Below are 21,166 nucleotides of genomic sequence, written 5' to 3' on the forward strand. Positions count from 1 at the left end.
AGCTTTGCGCAGTGGCAATATCGTAGCCAATGAGGTTTATCCGAGGCGCAATTATTGCTAATTGGAAACAATCTCAATCGAAAAAAATACCCTCACAGGATTGGTTTGCAGCCCAGCCTATGGTACATTTTCTTAATGGATGGTGTAGAAGGGGCCAGCTCTCTATTGGCAGTGCCACTTCTGGGTTGATGGTCCTGTGTACTATAATCAGTATGAGTTAGTCATGAGAGGCAAACCTGTAACAGCATTCCTCCACGGTTTCTGCTGGCGTTCCTGCCTCAGATTTCTGCCCTGCTTGAGTTCTTGTCCTGACTTCCCCAGTAATAGAAGGTTTCCTGGAAGTCTAATAAAAATAAACATCCCTCCTCAAGCTGCTTATGGTCCTGGTGTTTCTATCAGAGCAGTAGAAACCCTGACTCAGACAGCCGCTACAGTCACACCACGTCGGAGAGGCGGAATTTATTGACCGCCCTCGCAGTGCCAGCAGAATCGCCGAGTATAGCCTGCACTGAGCTTCAAACCAGAGCTCTTTTGGGACAATGGAAGGACTCAGCACATTCATTTGCTATCAAACAAAGCCTGGCTGTGTCAATCCTCGTCCCATGTGCCCTCTTCAGAGAAATAGCCAGGGCTTTAGGAAAAGAAGGGATGGTATACCAGCGTGGCTCACACTAGGTGTTTTGGACCAATAAAAAGTTCTAATCTGTATGTGTGTGTATGATCTGAACCTGGGTCCTCTGGAAGAACAGCAAGTATTCCTAACCGCTAAGTCATCTCTCCAGCCCCTTGTGCTTTTGTTAATTAACTAATTAATTACTTTAACACAGGATCTGCCTTAGTTACTTTTATATTAATTAGTATAAAAGTATAATTGAGAGTTTTTAAAATTTTTAATTGCATTTTTACTTATTTACTATGTATGCGCACGTGCGCGCACACACACATACACACACACACACACACAAGCATGCATGCACATGTTCAATACTATGGTACACGTGTAGAGATCAAAGGACAAGTTGCAGGAGTTTGTTCTCTCTTTTAACCATATGGTTTCCACATCGAGAAGCCATCAGACTTGGTGGCAAGTGCCATTATCTACTGAACCATCTCACTGAGCCTCGTTGAAAGTCTGTTAGATAAAGAAGTAAAATAAAAATAAAGTTACCTATTTTTATCTCTTGAAAAAAACCTTTTATCAATATGATATATGTACTTGTCCTTTTCTGTGTAGTAACAGTGTAGCATTTTTAAATATCACAACTGGGATCCTATAGTACATGCTACTTAATAACATGCATTTTCTTCTTAACTAACAGATCACTAGGTTTTTATTCATTGTTTTGGTTTTTGGCTTTTGGTTTTTTCGGTTTTAAATATTTTATACTTTTATTTTAAAATTTACTGGTTGGTTGTATGTATGCGTGTGTGTGCATGCTAGCTCTAGGCAGTTCTGAGCCATATATGTATGCATGATCTGAACCTGGGTCCTCTGGAAGAACAGCAAGTATTCCTAACTGCTGAGTCATCTCTCCAGCCCCTCGTGTTTGTGCAGTTATTCACTAACTAATAACTCTTAACACGGGGTCTGCCTTAGCTACTCTAATCACTGTGACCAAAATCCCTGCCATGGACAGCCTAAGTGAGAGGTGGTCAGTGTGGGCTAGGAAGGCGTGGCACAGTGACTCCATGCTGAGAGGATTGTGCTGTGAAGGCTCATCGGTGAACAGGAAGCAGAGAAAGCAGAACCCAGAACAAGTATAACCCAGCCCTGGGCACCAACTTCTGCAAATGAGGCCCCAGGTCTTAGAGGCTCCACAGCCTCCCCCAATGGCACCCCTGTCTGAGGACTGGGTGATTAAGCAGCTGAGCCTAAGAGAGACATTGTAAACTCAAAGCGTGCTGGAATCTCGCTGTGTTGCTGAGGCTGGTCTCAGATTCCTGGGTCCAAGTAGTGCTTCTACCGCAGGCGCATGCCTCACATGTGACTGTTGGCGGTTCTTAAAGCTACTTCATGTTCCCTCGTCAAGCAATGCTAAGTACATTTGACCAAGCCTCCAGTGGGAGATAGTAATGTATCTGCTGCTTAAGTCTAGTCAGGCAAACACTTATTGGGTGCTTCTTATCAGCCAATCACCAAACAACAAAATTTAACAATTAAACCAGAGTTTTACTGAAGAAATGACTAATTCATTTAGATTTTATTGCTCAAGAGTCCTTGGGTCAGCTGAATGATTTTCTTGATAGGGCTCAACACAATTCAGCTGAGCTACTTGTGACGGAAGAAGGGGAAAATAAAGGACGTAAGTAACAGGGTGTCCTTTCAAAAATCGACTAAGGATGGGGAAACTGAAGATCGTGTAAAAGAGGTGTGGCTGACAAACAAGCCTCCCCGAGGAAGGAGTTTTTAAAGGAAGATTATACCATATTCTTATGTCATTAACTAAGAAGATTGGATGAACTGCAGCCTTGGGTTGGGGAGACAATGAAGTAGGAATTGGGATAGTATGGGAAGAAGATATACAGGAGACAGTCATGATTTCTGGCTAATAGGGGCATAGAAAACCCACTCACAGAGCAAGAAAAGTGCCTGGATTAGAAACCCGGAAATCTGGGTCCAGTGTCACTAACAAGCTGTGAGAATCCTGCCGGTGGCTGATGTGTAATAGCATCCGTCTCCTTGGGAGTATGAGACTGAGGACCCCTTTCAAGCCTGGGGCCCTTACAGCCTGCATGCTTTCTCTCGGGATTCTGACACTGATACAGTCTGAGCAGCAGCGCTGAGTAACCTTCAAGGAAAAGATGGGTAGCATTTGCTGGAAAACAGAAAAGACACGGGAGAAAAGAGGGGGAGGAGGAAGACGTAATTCTTTTTTAATTCACTTAAAAAAATACCCCAGAGAATTGTTGGTGCATTACATATGTGGGATGATGTCATTACGCAGGTGAAGGCAGGTACAAGATGGAACGAGGCCTGTCATTGGACGAGAAGGAAGGATGGGCGGGAGAAAACTTTGAGGGAAGAGGAGGAGACTGGAACGGAAGGAGACTGCAGGAGAAGTCGCCGAGAGATAATGGAGGCTGATGTTAAGATTCCACTCTGTGTATTTACAGGTTGTTATGAATGTTCTTAAGGGACGGATGTGTATAGGGCTTTGTATGTTTAGGTGGGCAATTATATCTTATCAATTGGATCAGAGGTTATTGTGTTGTGTGTTCATTCTTGTGGAGAATTGAGTCTGGGAGAGAGTGTGGCGGCAGAGACACTGGGCCGCCACGGAGTTGGGATGTGTGTTTCTGGCAAGATATCTAGCAGATATCTTGGGGCACTGTGGTGCCAGATCTAATGGGGGTAAAAGACAGCCCTTTTAATATAATCTTACAACAACATACATAGTTGTCGAATTTTCTCATAGCAACACGACAGCAAAAACAGAAAGAGAAAAAGGAGGGAAGAAGAAGGAGAGAAAGAGAAGGTTGGAAGTTGTCTCTTCAGAGATAACCCAGTACTGGGCAGTAAGAATTAGAACAAAAGCAAGTGAAACATTCCCAAGACTATTTTCTAAAAGATTGTCCCCCCTTAGAGAAGTTTTTCAGAACCATTAATACCCCAAAGCAAGTCTCTCTCATTCCTGGACACAGAATACAATCCACATAGAAATCCCATCTTATTCAACCCAAGGGGCTTTCTAAATGTTGGGGCAGCTTCCTGTGAGAAAACTGACACTGAAATCTTGAGAAAACATGGCGCCTGAGGAGATGGAACAGCCAGAAGGAGAAGATGGGACAGTCCTAGCCTATTCCATCTCTTGCCTTAATCATGATGTGAAAGAGAAGATCTTGTTTATTTTCTACTCCAGGACAGCGGAGGGTGGTTTGGAGAAGTTCCCGATTCATCAAAAGCCACCTTCCTTCTCACAGCAGAGAAAGATACTTCCTTTATTCCTCCCACAGGCCTTGGCACACAGAAGAGCTGCGGAGCAGCAAGGCTTTTCTGTTTGCCATACAAGGTGGGTGGGAGAGAATGGCTGAGTTGTTGGTAGTGGTGGTGGGCATTGACCACAGAAGCAATAAGACTGTGTTTATCAAGTTGAGAAGACACATTTGAGACCCTCACAATTTTCCTACTTGGAGGATTAACGAACATTCTGTTAAGTTAGAAGTATACACAATATAACCGCTGCTTCTCTTTCTCCCTATTTTTCTGTATTAATTACTTTGAGAGCATGGCTTCCCAAATCCATTGAGCATATGGTAGTCTGATTGTCTCTTTTGTGAAAGGTGGTAAGGCTACATTCTAGAAATAAATTTGGAGGATGAGGCTAAGCTGTCTTTAGTTGTGACTAGTTCCCTTGGCAAGCATCTCTCCTTGCATTTTTTATCTCAGTCAATGCCCTGACAAGAAAATTCCTCTTTAGGGACTGAGGCAGACCGCCAGTGTACCACTCAGGAAAGCATCAGGCTTGTATCTTAGGAAAAGTCGCTCACTAAAGATTCAAAATCTTTTAAAAAAGATAAACAAGGACTCTAGTAGGAAGATTCGAAGTAGCATGGAATCCCCGTGAACAATACAACAGATTCTCTGAGCACAAGGCAAAGCCCTCTTTTAGTGAAAGTATTTGAAACCTAGCCTTGGAAGAGCATTCACACTATCCTGTAGAATGGAAGAACGTTTAACTGCCCGTCATGATTCCACAGCGCAGCACCTTAGCAGCTGTCTTTGCTGTGGGTACCACAGGTTTTCCTAGCTCTCAACTCTGACCTATCTTGATTATACTTCTGGGAATGTGATTGGTGTAATTCGGAGTTCAGAGAAAATTACTGCAGATCTGCAGTAATTAATTTCTACAGTAATTACTGCAGAAAACATGCTTTCTGTAATACACAACAGGTCCTTTTAAGTCATTTCAAACCATGACAATAACCATACATTACTTCATGTTTCAATCATCATTACTTCCATGCCTAGGAAGGACCATGCACACTTATTTCTGTGACCCAGCATCCATTACCATAAATTCTGTCCTCACAGATGCTCCCATAAAACAGATTAATCTCATGAGCCCCATGATTAGTCAAGGGTCTTGAAAACAGAGTAGAAGGTAAGGAGTGGGTGTGGCCTTGCAGTTGAACTCTTTTTGCTTGAGCTAAAAATTCTTGAGGAGGCTTGCTGTTTGTTATTTACTCTCTAGAGCAATTATAGTTAGTGTACTCAGAACACAGCAACACTAAATAATCAAATTCATGATAAACATGGCAGTTCAAGTGGTTTGACCACGGGTCCATTCCAGTCAGGGATGAAGCAAGCTTGCTCTTGTCTGTTCTGTGTGGTCACCTGACTGTTAGGAGGTTGCCATGGTGACACTTTCCCAATACCTTTTGCTCTTTGAGGGGGAAGCTAAAAGTAAGCAGTTTGGTAACAGAACTCTTTTTCAGATTTTACTCATACACCATTGAAGTGGTACAAGCCTGTCATTCGCATAAGGTTGGAAATGATAGAGACTTATCGTGTGCTGACTGGGAAAAAATTAAAATTTATTTAATCTGCAACCAATGATTTGAAAATGCTCTTTTTTTTGTTGTTGAGTTACTGAAGATGGCATCCCAAGAGACATCGAAGGTTCTGGATTCAGTGAGTCTCAAAGATGGATTAGAGCATCTTAACCTTCATGAGGGAGGGCCTGCAAGTGCTGAGAAGACCAGCTGGTGGCAATTCTTGAGCACTAATCCAGGGGCAGGCACTTGCTGAGCATGTCCATCTCCGATTCACCCATGCAGCTACTTGCATGACCATCCCGATTTACAATTTCAGGTCACCGAGATTCAGCCAGGTCTGACTCACAACTCTGGGCCCCTGGCTTTGGAAGGTGAACTCTAAGTTGCCACACCACCTTGTCTCTCTGGAATCTTTCAGATGGGGTGAAACTGGTCACTCTCCTTTCCCTGGAAGACCTTGCAATTAAAATTCATGAGTCCGCCCCCTGTATCAAATTCTTTAGTTATATTCATGCAAACATAGAGAGGACTCTTGGGAGCAGCCTCAAAACTGACCATGTTGGGATTGGGGATTTAGCTCAGTGGTAGAGTGCTTGCCTAGCAAGCGCAAGGTCCTGGGTTCAGTCCCCAGCTCCAAAAAAAAGAAAAGAGAAAAAATAAAACTGACCATGTTGTAAATTCGAACAAATATGCATTTGTGGCATTGTCACACCTTAAGACACATGGAGCAACTGTGGGCATTAGCATTCCAATCTTACTAGTGGTGTAGTCTTAGGCAAGTTACTTCCTCCATGAAAGAGAAATGATAGAACTCAGGCTTGTTATTCTGGCTTGCCTTCTGTGTTGCTGTGATAAATGCCCTGGCCAAAATCAACTTGGAGAGGAAAGGATTTACACTTTTCGATCCTAGTCCATCACTGAAGGAAGTTAAGACAGGATCAAGCAGGAACTAAAGAAGAAACCATCGAGGAATGAGGCTTACTAGCTCATTTACCGAGCTAGCTTTCTTATATGGCTCAGACCCACCTGCCTAGGAATGGTGTTGCCCACAGTGGACAGTGTCTTCCCACATCAGTTACCAGTCAAGATGGTTTCTTACAGACATGGTCTGATCCAGACAATGTTGAGATTTCTTCCCAGTGACTCCAGGTTGTGTCAAGTTGACAATAAAAACAAAAACAAAAACAAAGGAAAACAAAAGCACTTATCCAAAGGTTACTGCCAATAGTTGCTCTTTTCAAACCTTATACATCTAAGGTATCCCACCTTGTGCTCTAAACCCTGACTTATGAACTGAAAAATTACCCCTTTAAAATGTCAAAAGGCTAAAAGGTTCTTGTCCCCAATTGATTTTTGACTGACCAATAAAGATGCCAGTAGCCAATGACTGAGCAAAGGGAGACTGGGCAGGACTCTGAGAGTTGTGTGGGTTAGGACTCAGGGAGGAGACAGAGTGTTGCCATGATGCTGTGGGAGACAAATCAGATTTAGAGCTTGCAAGAGATAAAGCCAACCAGCCATGTGAGATTTTGGGGAAGTGGCCAATTAGGCCTAGGGTAGCAGGTAGAGGATTAGAAGTACCCAACCACTGAGCTAGATGACATATTAAAAATAAGCTAATGTGTGCTGTGTGTGTGTGTGTGTGTGTGTGTGTGTGTGTATGTGTGTGTGTGTGTGTTTCACTAGAAAATCCAAAGATTCCCTGACAGGTAGCTGGAAGCTTGGCCCACAGGGAGCACAAAGCCATGTAGCTAAAATTACCACTAGAGAACTCCATAACTAGATTCAGAGCATAGTTCAAATTTTTCTGTGTTCCCCCATCTCTGCTTAATTCTAACCACACCTACCATTTCCAAGCTCAGCTCAACTGTCCCATCCCTAAGATCTGCACAATTGTGTCCATTCCATTCAATTCCCATGTTCCAAGCTCCACAGAGAGCAATGATCATCCCCCACCCCCAATCCTAACACTTCTCATACTCTTCTTGGTGTTCTCTTGTCATTCTTACTAGGTTATAAACACCATAAGGACAAGAGCTAAGGCTGCCCATTGCCCCATGAGCAGCAGGGAGATGTGAGGGTTACAACCTTAGCTTAAGTCACAAAGTCATGTTGTCTATACTGTCTTCTAAATCTTGACCTCAGACAAGTCACCTTCATTTTAAAACCTCTCCTAACTCACCTGTGCTTAGCACATAGGTATCTTGTGGAAAATGAGTGAGATACTCTGTGCAAAGTGCTGAGCAAATATTTGCTACCCTTTTCGGTGCATGGTAGTGATTAGCTATTGCAGTGTTTGCTGTCAAGCAGTCTTTGCACTGATTAATGTAGCAAGTATTTATTGGGTGCTATGTTAGTCTACTTGGGCTGCCATAGCAAAATAACCATAGACTGGGTGGCTGAAACAACATACCAGGACATCACTTCTGGAGGCTGGGATGTAGGAGGCAGAAAACTTGTTTCCTAGTGAGGGGCCTCTTTGAGGCTGGCAGATGGCTACCTTCCTGCTGTGCCCTTAACTAGTGGAGAAAAATTCTCTTTCTCTCTCTTCTCTGCTCTTCGCCACTTCTGCACTGTAATCTTCCCCTTGGTTTTCCTTTCTTTAATTGGATATCAGAACCTTACCAGTCCTCACGACCCAGTCCTCAAAGCCTTATCTCTAAATACTTCCACTTGAGAATTAGGACTTCAACATACGCATTTGGAGGGGACAGGACTCAGTCCATAATGTGGATCTGCACGTTAAATGAACAGTCTAGGTACACAGCAATGAGCAAGCTAGACAAAAGTCCCTGTTCACATCTCTTTAACCACGGTAAAGTAAATTAGCATTTATAGACACAATAGTGCCCGCCGATTACATAGCATTTGTTTATAACCTGTGGCTATATCATATTACATGCGGAAGGGGAATGGTTGTATTAGTTACAGATGGTATTAAGTTTGCTAAACAGTTGACCTTCACATGGAGAAACCCATGAACCATCACGTAAGATTATACTTTCTAAGATAATTTATTATGAGTGCTTATGTATACAAGTCTGCATGAGTTTATGTGCACCGTGTGCATGCAGGTGCCTGTGGAAGTACAAGGATGTTTAATCTTCTGAAACTGGAGTCATGGGTGATAGCGAGCTGCTGGCCGTGGGAATGGAACCAGCTTCCGGGTCCTCCGCAAGAGCAGCAAGTGCTCCTAACTACTGTACCATCGCTCCAGCCCTGCTCATTTTCTCTCCAGTTACTTTAGCTTTAACTTTCTGGCTTTCTCCCCCATAGAAAACTAATATGCGGAGTGAACAAAATGGTGATGCATTTTTTTTTCTTTTTAAAGATTTATTTAGTATATGAGTGCACTGTAGCTGTCTTCAGACACACCAGAAGAGGGCATCGGATCCCATTACAGATGGTTGTGAGCCACCATGTGGTTGCTGGGATTTGAACTCAGTACCTCTGGAAGAGCAGTCGGTGCTCTTAACCACTGAGCCATCTCTCCAGCCCACAGTTTTACAGCTTGGCTTCCACTGCAGGGCAGCCCAGCTCCCCCCCCCCACCCTCCCCGGAGCTGAGGACCAAACCCAGAGCCTTGCGCTTGCTAGACAAGCGCTCTGCCACTGAGCTAAATCCCCAACGGTGATGCATTTCTTAGCAAACACTGGAGCAGGGCATCTGAGTAGGGGTGTTGTGGGCAGGGGGATCGATGGGGTTAAGAGGGAAGGACTCTGAGTAAAGAGCTAGAGGGAAAGGGTAGTCGTTGAGCCATGATGTGACTGAACAGTTCAGAAGACTGTCCCAGACAGAGGGCATAGCAAGTACTGAGGCCCCAGGCAGGGGTTTTCCAAGCATTCGTGTGAGCCAAGAAGGGCATCACATACATAGAGAGACGTTTGGGATAGAAAGGCTAGTAGGGCTTCTTTTCCGGTTTCCGCGGTAGGAGCAGCCATGAGCAGCAAAGTCTCACGGGACACCATGTACGAGGCAGTGCGGGAAGTCCTGCATGGGAACCAGCCCAAGTGCCGCAAATTTCTGGAGACGGTGGAGTTGCAGATCAGCCTGAAGAGCTACGACCCTCAGAAGGACAAACGCTTCTCGGGCACCTGTCAGGCTTAAGCCCACCCCTCGCCCCAAGTTCTTGGTGTGCGTCCTGGGGGATCAGCAGCACTGTGATGAAGCCAAGGCTGTGGATAATCCCCACATGGACGCTTAAGAAGCGTAATAAGAACAAGAAGTTGCTTAAAAAGCTGGCCTAGAAGTGTGATGCCTTTTTGGCCTCTGAGTCTCTGACCAAGCAGATTCCACATGTCCTGGGCCCAGGCCTAAACAAGGCTGGCAAGTTCCCCTCCCTGCTGACACACAATGAAAACATGGTAGCCAAAGTGGATGAGGTGAAATCCACAATCGAGTTCCAAATGAAGAAGGTGCTGTGTCTGGCTATTGCCGTCGGCCAGGTGAAGATGACCGATGACGAGCTGGTCTACAACATCCACCTGGCTGTCAATTTTTGGTGTCCTTGCTCAAGAAAAAATATCAAGAGCACCATGGGCAAGGACCAGCATCTGTATTAGGATGCTCCAATAGACCTCAGTGCTGCCATCTAAAAAGAAAAGGCTAGTAGGAGTGGGGTACGGAAACATATGTATATATCTCCTAAATGCCACCTAATTTATTTCCATCCTTCCAAAAGTGTAGTAGAAATTATGGGACGTAATAGCTAATCAAGTCGTTTGATACTAATGCAATCGGCAGGCATTATATAAGAGAATAAAAGCAGGTAGACAAAATCCACTTCATTTTTTCTTTCAGTTCATGTTTGAAGACTCACATCAAGAACTAAGACCACGTCTCATAATCTGGTTTACTCATAATCACCCGGCAAGGTAGTTATGACTTCCAAGGTTTTTTTCATGATTTAATGCTACTTTCCAAGGTGTGTCAGGCAGTCCAAGGCACTTTACAACTGGCTGTAATAATACAGCATGACCAAAAGCAACTTGAGGAGGAAAGGGTTTATGTGGCTTATGCACACCCACCATAAAGGGAAGTCAGGACGGGAAGTCAAGACAGTTACCTGGAATCAGGAACTGAAGCAGAAGCCACAGGGGAACGAAGCTCAGTGGCTTGCTTCTCATAGGGTTTTAACCGTCTGCCTAGGGCCCTGCTGGCTTCCTTCACACAGACGGGAAAAAGAGCGAGCTCCTCCAGCCTTAGCAGCCAGGCTTGCAGATCCAGCTAGGTGCTTTCTTACTACACACCAGGACTACCTGCCCAACACTGGCACCACCCACAGTGGGCTGCCCCCCACCCCCATCATTAATCAAGAAAATGCTGGACAGACTTAATAGTCTATCTTACGAGGGTACTCTTTCAATCAAAATTCCCTCCTCCTAGATATATCAAGGTTGTGTCAGGTTGACTAAGATCAACCAGGACAGTATCTTTTCTAGTCTGACATTTTTCTAGCTACACTGAGCAGCAGATCAAAGTTGAGAGATTTAGACTCCTCATTGTCTCAGGCTCTTGTGGAGATTAGAGGAGCCTAAAGGCAACACGACTCCTCTTGCCCCGGTGTAGCTGCCTTTCCAGAGAAGGCCGCCAGGGGACTCCGTTCTGAGCCTGTGAGCTGCAGTGGCGCCCGGGCGAGCTGCGCGGCGCGCTGGGTGCATGTGGGGGCCGCATCAGAGCCGTGGCCGCTGCATCTGGAGTCACGCGTGCTGGCTAGAGAGCCCCTCGCGTGAATCTGCAACATCGCTGCTCGGGCTGGAGGAGCTCACTCTTTTTCTCCCGCTCCAGAAGCTGCTGCGGGAGTGAAGGAAGCCAGCAGGGCCCTAGGAAGAAGGTTAAAACCCACGGTAAGAGATCCTTCCAACAGTGGGGAGGAGGTGCAGTCGCAGCTTCCCGCTCCGTATTGTACCCAGGAGGGCCAAGGTGCGGGGCACACCTAGGGAGGATCAATCGTGCGGACCCCAGTCCTCACCCCTGGTCCGCGAGCTTCCGGGGTTGGAGTCTGGTTTAGCCAGTGCGGGCTCCTTGGCTTCTCTCTGCCCCGGGGTATGCACTTCCCGGACTGGAATGTGAGTCCAGTTCCCACCCAGGGGTCTGTGGCTTTGATCTCAAATACACCCCCTCTCTCCCCCTTCAGAGTGCAGATCTCACCCGGAACCCATTCTCAATCTCAGATGCGGGTGGGGTGCGCGTCGGCCTGAAGCGGCGGGAAGAGAAACTTTTACAAAAGTGCGTCTGAGCAGGGGGGGACACTCCTGGGCTCCTGGTTCCCAGAGCAGGCTCGGTGTGAAGCTGTGTAGAGAGGGCTACAGCGCACAGTCTTGGTTTGTCCCTCCCCCCCCTCTGTCCCCCGTCCTCCGGCTACCGATGCCTCATGAAGCGAGGGTATTAAGAATAAATAAATTTTGCTCAACTTTTGGACCAACAACTGTCAAACATCTGGAATCGTAGTCCCTTCCTTTCCTGCACCAGAGAAGGTGAAAACTAAAACTTTCCCTTCATTTCTCCTCCCCAGCACTGGACCCCCCAGGATGGGGTGGTTAGTGGTAAAGAGAGGCTCCCGCCTCCTGGAGCGTGGCAGAGGCTCTACACCACTCCGCTCTCTTTCAGACCCTCTGGAAATCTTCCCCGCAGAGACGGGGCGACGGAGTCATTCTGGTGTAACCGGTGAATGGCCTTTTGTTCCTCTGCGGTTCCACTATTGTTGCGCCTCTAACATCTGGTGGGGCTCTGGCGGGGAAGGAAGTCCCTTTCGCCGCTCGCGGGGCCTTCCACGCCGACCTTTGCGCGGGCTCGGGTCTGGGATCCCCGCTGGGGAAGGACAGAGATCGGGACCCGGCTAGGCCGCCCCACCCGGGGCTTGCGGTTAGAGGGCGGAGGGAAAGTTGTTCCTAAGCCCGCCTCCTAGGCTGCTTGTGGCCCAGGGCGCATTTCTCAGATCTTATCCCTAGCTAATCTGAGACGAGGGCGAGGGAGTAGAGGCAGAGTTCTCGAAAGCCAGGAGCTCTGCGAGCGAGTCCAAAGGACTTCCAGCGGCGAGCTAAACGCGTGTGGAGGGCCCACGACCCGGGCGGTGGCCGGGGACAGGGCACCTGGTCTCTACGCCAAGTTCAGGGGTTGAAGATTCTCAAGGGATGAGGGTCAGGCCATTGACCACAGAAGAGTGGAGACCAAAGCTAACCTGGGAAGGTTAAAGATTGCCTGGAAATAGTGGTGTCGTGACTAGCTGTGAAGTGTTCGTGGCTTCTGACTTCACCTAAGGCTCCAAGTTTAAGACCCAAATTTCTCCCAGCGCTGCAGAAAAATCAGGCCATGACTAAGCAGTCCAAATGGCAGATGCGGCCAGAGCACTGCTCTGGTTTTCATCCGAGAACAGGTGGTTTGGGGTAGCCCCTATTTCTCCAGAGGGGGGCGCCTGTTAGGCTGTAGGAGGTCGGGTTTCCCGGAATAAGTTAGGCGCTTCTATCTAAAGCAGTTAGCATTGTGTGGGTTACTTATTAAGCAATCTTGGCAAGAGCAAAGTCACCTCCCAAAGCCGGCAGGGACCAGAATGGTTTCCCGAGGGTCGACTAGAGGAAGTTTGATCATATACACCTATTGGAACCTGTGCCTCTTGCCAGCCTTGTAGACGTTGCCTTTGCCACTTTTTCCTGTGGAATTCTCAACCTTAGGCTGTCTAGGAGACACGGAAACATTCTCCCCGCCCCCGGCTGCTAAATGTTGACACCCGCCCTCTCCCACTCAGGTGAGAAAGGGAGGCTTATATGGAGTCACCTGTGACCTATGTACCTCTCCAACACTCCACCCTGCTGGGGCCTCAGCGTGTTAAGTAAGTGCTCTTATATCCCAACCATCTTTCAGATAGTTTAAATTCTGGGCTCTGCACAGGTCTGGTTTGCCCTTAAACTTAAAAGTGCTTTGAGAGATTGTTAACTCAAGAGAGGATATATAGAGAAGCTTTTCCCCACGATTTCTAGATCTTGCCGGTGGGAATCCTGAAAAGAAAAAAACAGCAAATTCTCTGAAGTGGTCAACACACTCTAATGATAAGGGCCCACAAGTTGGGATTTCTTTGAAATGTAACAGTAGCAGCAAAGTAACAAACTGACCTGCTTAACGAAGTATTGCTTAGGTTCTGTTTGCTCAGGGAGCACCAGAAGGCATCATTAAAGTTAAAGTCAGGCCTTGGCCCAGCCAAGGAGGAAAACACAATCATTGTAGAGGAAAATAAGGGCTTCAATTTTTTTTTTTTTTTAATTTTGGAACTAAAAGACTTATCCAGAAAAATTATTGTAGGAAAAATAGAAAAGTCATAGTTAAAACATTAAAAACTCTCTCTTTCTTATCCAATTATTTCCCTGGAATATTTTATTTCTGGAGGCATGGTAGGGTTGATACATTTTTATGATATTGAAGACTGTAAGGTTGTCCGTAGTGAACACATGCCAGTGGCTATGAGAGAGCCTACACTGTAGCCTAAGTGTTATCATTGTTTTTCCATTTCTGTAGTGTTAATGGGAGAGGAATGTTTTTTTGTTTTGCTTTGTTTTGTTTGTTGTTGTTGTTGTCTTCTTTTTTTTTTTTTTTTGGAGCTGGGGACCGAACCCAGGGCCTTGCACTTGCTAGGCAAGCGCTCTACCACTGAGCTAAGTCCCCAACCCCAGGAATGTTTTACTGTTGCCTTACTTAGCACTTTTTAGAAATCAAAAGTGAGAATAAACATTTTTATTTTGTCCATTAACATTTCTGTGTTATGCTCTTTTTGGGATGGGTCTCTGGTTTGTTTTTGTTTTTGTTTTTTTAAGATGTACTCTATAAAGAGAGTGTGGTTGTGACTTCTGTCAAAGTATCTTTCTTGATTAGAAAATGTTTAGCTTTTTTGGCTAGTTCTTTCTTCTCTTCTCCATGTCCTTCTCTCCTTGAAGTTTTGGGGATCAATTTCAGGGCCTCATACATCCTCATACATGGAACTGCACTCCCACCCCACTTAGCCAGTTCCCTTCCCTTGCATAGAGCAAACACGGGGCAGGGCAGCAGCCATAATTCACGACAGTAACTGCTGTCATCTCAGCAGAGCACATCGAGGTCAGGCGAAGGTGTCAGAGTAATGAATGGGAAATGCTGTGTCTGCTGCTTTGCAGTCGCATATCCAGCCTCCGTCCGTCCCCACTGCCACCATCCCAATCTAAAACAACCTAATTAATGAACTTTTTATTTTTATCTAATAGATTATATTCACTCATTTTAGTGACTGTTGGTTTTTTCTGTTTGTTTGTGTTTTTTTTTTTTGCTAGTAACGTCAATGCCATAATCCATAAGTTGTTTTTTGACAAGTTGACATTTCTGCTAGCTTTTCCACTGAAATTTTTCTTTTGCTTAACATAAGACTTCCTTTGACTGTGCTTCCTTGAACCCTGACCTTGAAAAGTCTTGCGTCCGAAGTGTGTAGCAGCAGACTGGCAATAGCCTTAGAATCAAGCGTTCTTGGGGACATTTGAGCAGTCACAACTTCTATCTAAGTTCTTGCTTGAAGCTGGATGATTCTGAAATATGATAGCGGGAGGCGGGGGAGGGGAGAGAAGATTCAGTTAGTTAGGTGCTGAGTAAAAACAGAGGAGGTAACCTGGATACAAAGTGACCTTAGAAAGATAAAAGTGATGAGGTCCCGGTATTATTGGAGTGCCTAATTTACTTAAATGACAGTACATGGCTTTCCAATCAGAAAAATTGGACATGAAAGTAGAATTCCCCCCTCCCCCCCCAGTAGGACTTTAGACACTGGCTTTAGGTGCACATACATAGAAAACCACCTACGAGAGACTGTCACTGATTTCTCCAACATTTTCCATGTCATCCCCTCACCCCACTGCAGATCTGACAATCCAGTCCAAGTGCCTTCTGCATCTTAGACAAGTACAGCTATCACTGAGCTGCACCTGTTGCCCTAACTATACCTTTAGATATAGAAGCCACATCAAGGGCTGGAGAGATCAGTGGTTAATTAGTGGCTAAGAGCACTGACTGCTCTTGGTCCAGAGGTCCTGAGTTCAAATCCCAGCAACCACATGGTGGCTCACAACCATCTGTAATGGGATCTGATGCCCTCTTCTGGTGTGTCTGACGACAGCTACAGTGTACTTATATATAATAAATACATCTTAAAAAAAAAAAAAAAAAAAAGAAGAAACCACATCAAATACTCCAGACATGATAGATGAGCTACATTAGAGTTACAGGCTCTTAGGTGTTAAGGAGGAGCTTAATGGTCACCTGATTCTACTATGTGTCTGTCCAAGTTTCATTATGGACCTTGACTTTTAAAGCAACGACTTACCATTCTTTAAAAAAACCAAACTGACAAACGAGCTCAACATTTTTTTCCTCTAGAAAAGAGATGGCTACCAAAAGAAGAGAGAAACATTTGGATTCTATAGATTGGATATAGACTGTTAATGTGGTGACCTTTAATAGAATGAACAATCTTGGCAGCCAGAGAGATGATTTGTTGAAACCTTCTCTCCCCCCTGTCTTTTAACTTTCCCTGTCTTGGTAACTTTCTTGAATGGTAGAGGAAAGCCAATAGAAAATAGTCAGAGGAAGGTGTCTGAGAGAGAAGATGGAAAGGGAACCTTATTCCTTTCGATCTGTGTCCAGTACTGCCTCAGAAATGTCCCGGGGTCACCCAGGCGCCGAGTAACATGGCCAGCATTGAGTCTTCTTAAAGAGACAGATGTCCTTGATGTACAAAGGTCAAGCCTCAGAGGCAGCAAACATTACACGAAGGACTAGTCTAACTTAGGACACTGCCCCATCATACACAGCACAGCCACGCTTAAGAAGAAGAAAGAAACTGTGGAGGGAGATGTAATTCTGAAAATATACCTGAATTCATGTTGAGTAGTTTGTAAAATATAATGAAACATCTTCTTATTTCCACCACGACAATCTTCCAGGCACAGAAACTGTATTTCTTATTTACCAGGAACTTTTTGATTCTGAAGAAATACTTGCTCAACTCCAGGTAGACTGCCTTCAAGCCCTCTGAGTGAGGATGTTGTGATGTACTGTCCTCTTCCGCGTTCTCGTTCTCCTCGTCCACCATGCACTCTCGAGCTTGCCACGCTTGTTTGAAAAGTCCCGATCTGATACGTTCCAAGTGTTCCTCTGTCACCAGGGAGATGGAGTCTTTAAGACTGAAAATAATTAGCGCCAGAGAAGATATATGATAGGAGACTGCCTTTATGTCCTTTTTCATATGCTGGACGTACAGCAGAATCTCTTTAGGAAACTCAAAATCCGTGATATCTTTTAGACATCTTAAGGGAAAGGTGGTCATGATGCTGCCCAGAAGTTTCATGTTTTCCAAGATGGTATGATCCAGATACACACAGTTCAGAGACTGGATGGGTGAAATGTATAGAGCCACGAGGGCCACCAGCCATAAATACTTCAGTGTCATCTCAGCCTTGGTGCTCAGTATTTCTTCCAAAGGAAAAATATCTACAACATCCAGGACCGATAGTGATGTGTTAGCTCCTTTCATGGTCTTATATACCTGTATATCTTCAGTGGGAGGTGTTTCCTTACTTAGATTCCTTTGCCTCCAGGCATTTTTTTTTCTTTTTAAGTGAGTAAAGTATTACTTTAAGTTCCCAGGTGACCCATCCCAGGACTGAAGACTCGTAGTAATAAAACTGACACACGGGCTGGGGGTGTGCTTAGCTGTAAAATGTTTGTCAAGCACATGCAAGCCTCCAAGTTCAGTTCCCAACACTGGGAAAAAAAATCATTCAACTCATATCAAAGACGTAATGATTCTTCTGGGATATATATATATATATATATATATATATATATATATATATATATGATTCTGTAGTCAAATTTCTATCTTAATTGAATTAGTCATTAACCAAATGACTGTGGTTACTCATGACTAGGTCACTAGCAATAACATAATTTATTTAGTTTTCTCCAATCTTGACAAATTAAGCTTCTTTGTCTAGAACTATCTTTCTTCCTTGCTTGCTTTCTTCCTTTCTTTCTTTCTTTCTTTCTTTCTTTCTTTCTTTCTTTCTTTCTTTCTTTCTTTTTCCCTTTTGTGTGTGATGTGTTGTTGTTGTTGTATTTGTTGTTTTCTTAATTCTTCTGGATCTCAAAGAGAACGATGAAACTAGTTTGTCAACTTAGCATGGCTTTAGCAAGTGCAGGGTGAAGCTGGTGTGGTTTTCTTTTGACCCTGGAGGTTAATACTTCACAGCTATTCTTTCCTTTCGTTAGACTCATCTCCGGGTCACCTTTCATGTTCCTAAATCTTAGCAGTCTTCTGCTGGGTTGTATATCTAAGTAATTTTTCTGCTTGATTAGTTTCTCTATTGGAGTTTCATGCAGTTTCTTTTTTAATACAGTTTAGATATAGATTTAGATTAGATATAGTACTTAAAAAACATTTACCTCATTGTTTTTCCATACTGGGTCGTTCTGGAATCTGTGATGTATTTTGTTCTTCACCCATAAGGCATTTGGGTAGAAGGTCACCCATTTCAGCCAGCTAAATCATACCTAGGTTGCTATGACGACGCTAGCATGGTTGTCTACCATAGATGATGCTTTCTTTGTTTGACCAAATAATAATTTTTAGATAATGGTCTTATCAAATGGATTCCTTTTTTTAAAAAAAAATGTAAATTAGCATGACTTTCAAAGACCTGAGTTTATGTTCTTATTTTTTCTTAATAAGAAAGGAAATCAATGGATTTCAAATGGTATTTTATTGACGAGTTAGTCATGCAACAATAGCAGACTATGATTGAAAATTAGACTTAAAAATTCTTCCTAATCATTTGGTTGCCTCAAAAGGTTGCCTCAAAAGCTGACTGTGAGCGGCTTTCTTAAACTCTTGGTTATTATGGGCTGGCTTCTTGAAAATGGGAAATACTGCGAATACTCCTGTATACTTAATCTCCATAAAATTCTACTCTCACAGTTTCTCTGCCTGGCTGATTGTCAAAAACAAAATCGGGAAAGGAGTCTCTTTTATACCTTGATTTCGATCATTTGATTGACACGGGTGACAAAATGGTGACTCCAAGCAAGGTCTTTCACCATGTGCATAAGCATGGCCTTTGACTCAGTAATCCTGACTCTTAGAGCGTCTCCAGCCTGTCGCCCAAAGAACAATAATACTATGAAAGATTTGAAAGACAAGGCCATAAGCATTCATTCTGTCAAGTAAAGCCTCTGTGGAAGATTTCTGCACAAGCATTAAAACTTATGTGTGGGAATATATTTGGTTACTTGGCTGACTATATTTTGTTTCTTAAAAGAAGCTTTCTAGGTAAGATGGAGTCCATTTTTGTTAAATGTGGGCATTTGCACGGAAAGAAAAGAAATATATATATATATATATATATATATATATATATATATATAGTGTGTGTGTGTACACATATATATGTGTGTGTGTATACATATATATCCCAAGAGCTTTGAGTCTTATCTCTGGATTGGAAAAATTAGTAATTTTTATTCTCCTATTTTATTAAGTTTTCGGTGGTAAGCAACTGTTTTCTTACTTAAAAAGCCAAAGTCTTTAAGAGAAACTAAAGTTATAAAAGAAGAGTGTTGTATATGTAAAACAGAATCAATAAACTTAAACATCTCCACTTAAAAAGAAAATGTGAATTTCCCTAAGTCTCGGTTCCTGGTTGGATGCCATGAACAATGTAGAATTATACCGGAGGTCAGTGTACTGATCGCGTAGCTTTTCATACAAGAACACATTCATGCACACCTACAAACATTTGGAATCACACACATGCACCTCCGAGAGCCATGTCTTCTTACACAGCTCATACATACACTTTCTACCTAAGCCTTCCAGGTTGAAGAGTTCCAAGTGGAGCTGCCTGCCATTTTGGTCTTTCGTGATGCCTTGTCTTCCTTAATTAAATGTTTTTGTAGTAAATGATTGTATGAGCATTGATCTCTAATTTAAACCATTCCTTTCCAAGCACTCCCATCCACTCTGCTGAGTGTACTTCCCACTTACAAGACGGTTCAGGCTCCGTGCAGTTGCCTTGCTACCTTAAGACGTTTCTTCTCACAGGTGAAGAAGATTGCAATAGATGAGGTCGTTCCTGTGTTTCCTTTCCACCATGAGTGGCTTTCTTATTAGAGAAGCTCACAGTCCACTAATCTTCTCCTTTGCTCATAGCTTATTTATCAACACTTCCTTCTAAGTGTTTGTCACCTATGACTCATGACCCAGGTCCTGTAGAAGGAGGAATACAATGTACTACTTGATGTCAAGGAACTTAAAATTACAGACTTGTAATTGTGGGTGGACCTCGGTCTCCAGGTGCTTTAAAATATTAATTTGTGCTAATACGGACAGTATTTGTGACAAATAAGGCGAGGTAGTTGGCATGCATGGTCGCCTCTCTCTGGCCGTTAGCACTGCCTGATTTAGCTAATAAATCTACAGGTTATGCCTGTGATGTTCCAGACATAACCTGTACTGAAAGAAAACCCTTTCTCCATTGACCTTAGACCCAAATTTAACTTGCTCTCTTTATCTGACCTGGCAATCTCACTGACCATGAGAGCTCCCCCTGATCTCTGATCCAGTCAAAGAGGGCACTCCCTCTTCTAGAAGCTTTTCCTCCGCCTTCCCGCCATCTCCTGAGAGTGGCATTCAGCTTCATTTCTCAATGCTGGCATCGCTTATGGACAGATACAAAGAGGACGCAGGTGAACACACACGCATACACTCACATATACTTACACAGCTCATAGACTTTCTACCTAAGTAATTGCTGGTTACTCTAATCAGAAACATTATCGGATCATTACTTACTTGTTTAGGCCATCCGAATCTACCTCAGAATCCTGACATTGAGAAAACATTTCCCTTTTCATACACACATCTGTCTCAGCTGTCTACTCTGTCATTAGCAGGATGTGCATTGATATACGGGCTCATGCCCATGCTACTAATTTCCTGCCATGCTCCGAGGTAGTTTACATGCGTGTAGTATTGTTTTCATTAGAACGAACACAATCAACAGGGGCTACCCTGTATTCTGATAACGTGTGCAGTCCCCGAAGATTCTAAAGCTAACACTAATGAGCAAGCTGGAATTTATCTGACAAAATGGAGACAAACTAGTTTGGATTTACCTCAGTAGCACATGGGATTGACAGTGAAGATTTCTTGCATCCTATGAAAGAACAAGTTTCCGGTCCTGATAACTTGTTGGCCATCTTTGTTACTCCATTAGGCCAGAGTGAGTCTTTTCAGTTGTGCTGTTTTAGAGGTAACTAAGCCCAAAGGCTGTGTGTTTCCTTAACACTGAGACCCGGCTTTGCAGTGTGGCCGTACCAGAGCAACCCTAAGAGCTCTGCCAGATCGTCCCCATTGCTTCCCTTCCTGGTTAGCTCCTCACAGGATCCTCTGTCCCCTCTTGATTGTGTCCTTACCCAAGTGTAAGGGATCAACAACTAGACCAGTCACGATGCTGGCACATTCAGTTCCCCTTCAGGGAAAGCGAGGCCGGAAAGCAAAGGCCACCTCTCAGCTGGCGTCTCATCATGCTCCCCCTTCCCCGTGGCAGCAGTAGCTATCAGTCTGCTTGGCGGCCTTTTTTTGATGTCTTCCTCCTGTCAAAAC

General features: G+C 44.2%; 1 protein-coding gene, 1 non-coding gene and 1 pseudogene across 2 annotated transcripts; 2 read left to right on the forward strand and 1 right to left on the reverse strand.

Moving 5' to 3' along the window:
• On the forward strand, positions 1-141 carry LOC116890307. The gene has a single exon (XR_004386537.1). It is a non-coding gene; the product is annotated as a U4 spliceosomal RNA (small nuclear RNA).
• A 9,294-nt stretch (positions 142-9,435) lies between these two features.
• LOC116899608 lies at positions 9,436-10,058 on the forward strand (annotated as a pseudogene).
• Positions 10,059-14,772: 4,714 nt separating this feature from the next.
• Ifnk (interferon kappa) lies at positions 14,773-17,012 on the reverse strand. The gene is made up of 2 exons (XM_032904470.1): positions 16,378-17,012; positions 14,773-15,038 (listed from the first exon to the last, which is right to left on the reverse strand). The coding sequence occupies exons 1-2, from the start codon at positions 16,952-16,954 to the stop codon at positions 15,007-15,009; spliced, it is 609 nt and encodes a 202-aa protein (XP_032760361.1). The 5' UTR covers positions 16,955-17,012; the 3' UTR covers positions 14,773-15,006.
• Positions 17,013-21,166: the final 4,154 nt, after the last annotated feature.

This window comes from Rattus rattus, chromosome 1, assembly GCF_011064425.1.
Source record: "Rattus rattus isolate New Zealand chromosome 1, Rrattus_CSIRO_v1, whole genome shotgun sequence".
In the NCBI taxonomy this organism is placed as follows: Eukaryota; Metazoa; Chordata; class Mammalia; order Rodentia; family Muridae; genus Rattus; species Rattus rattus.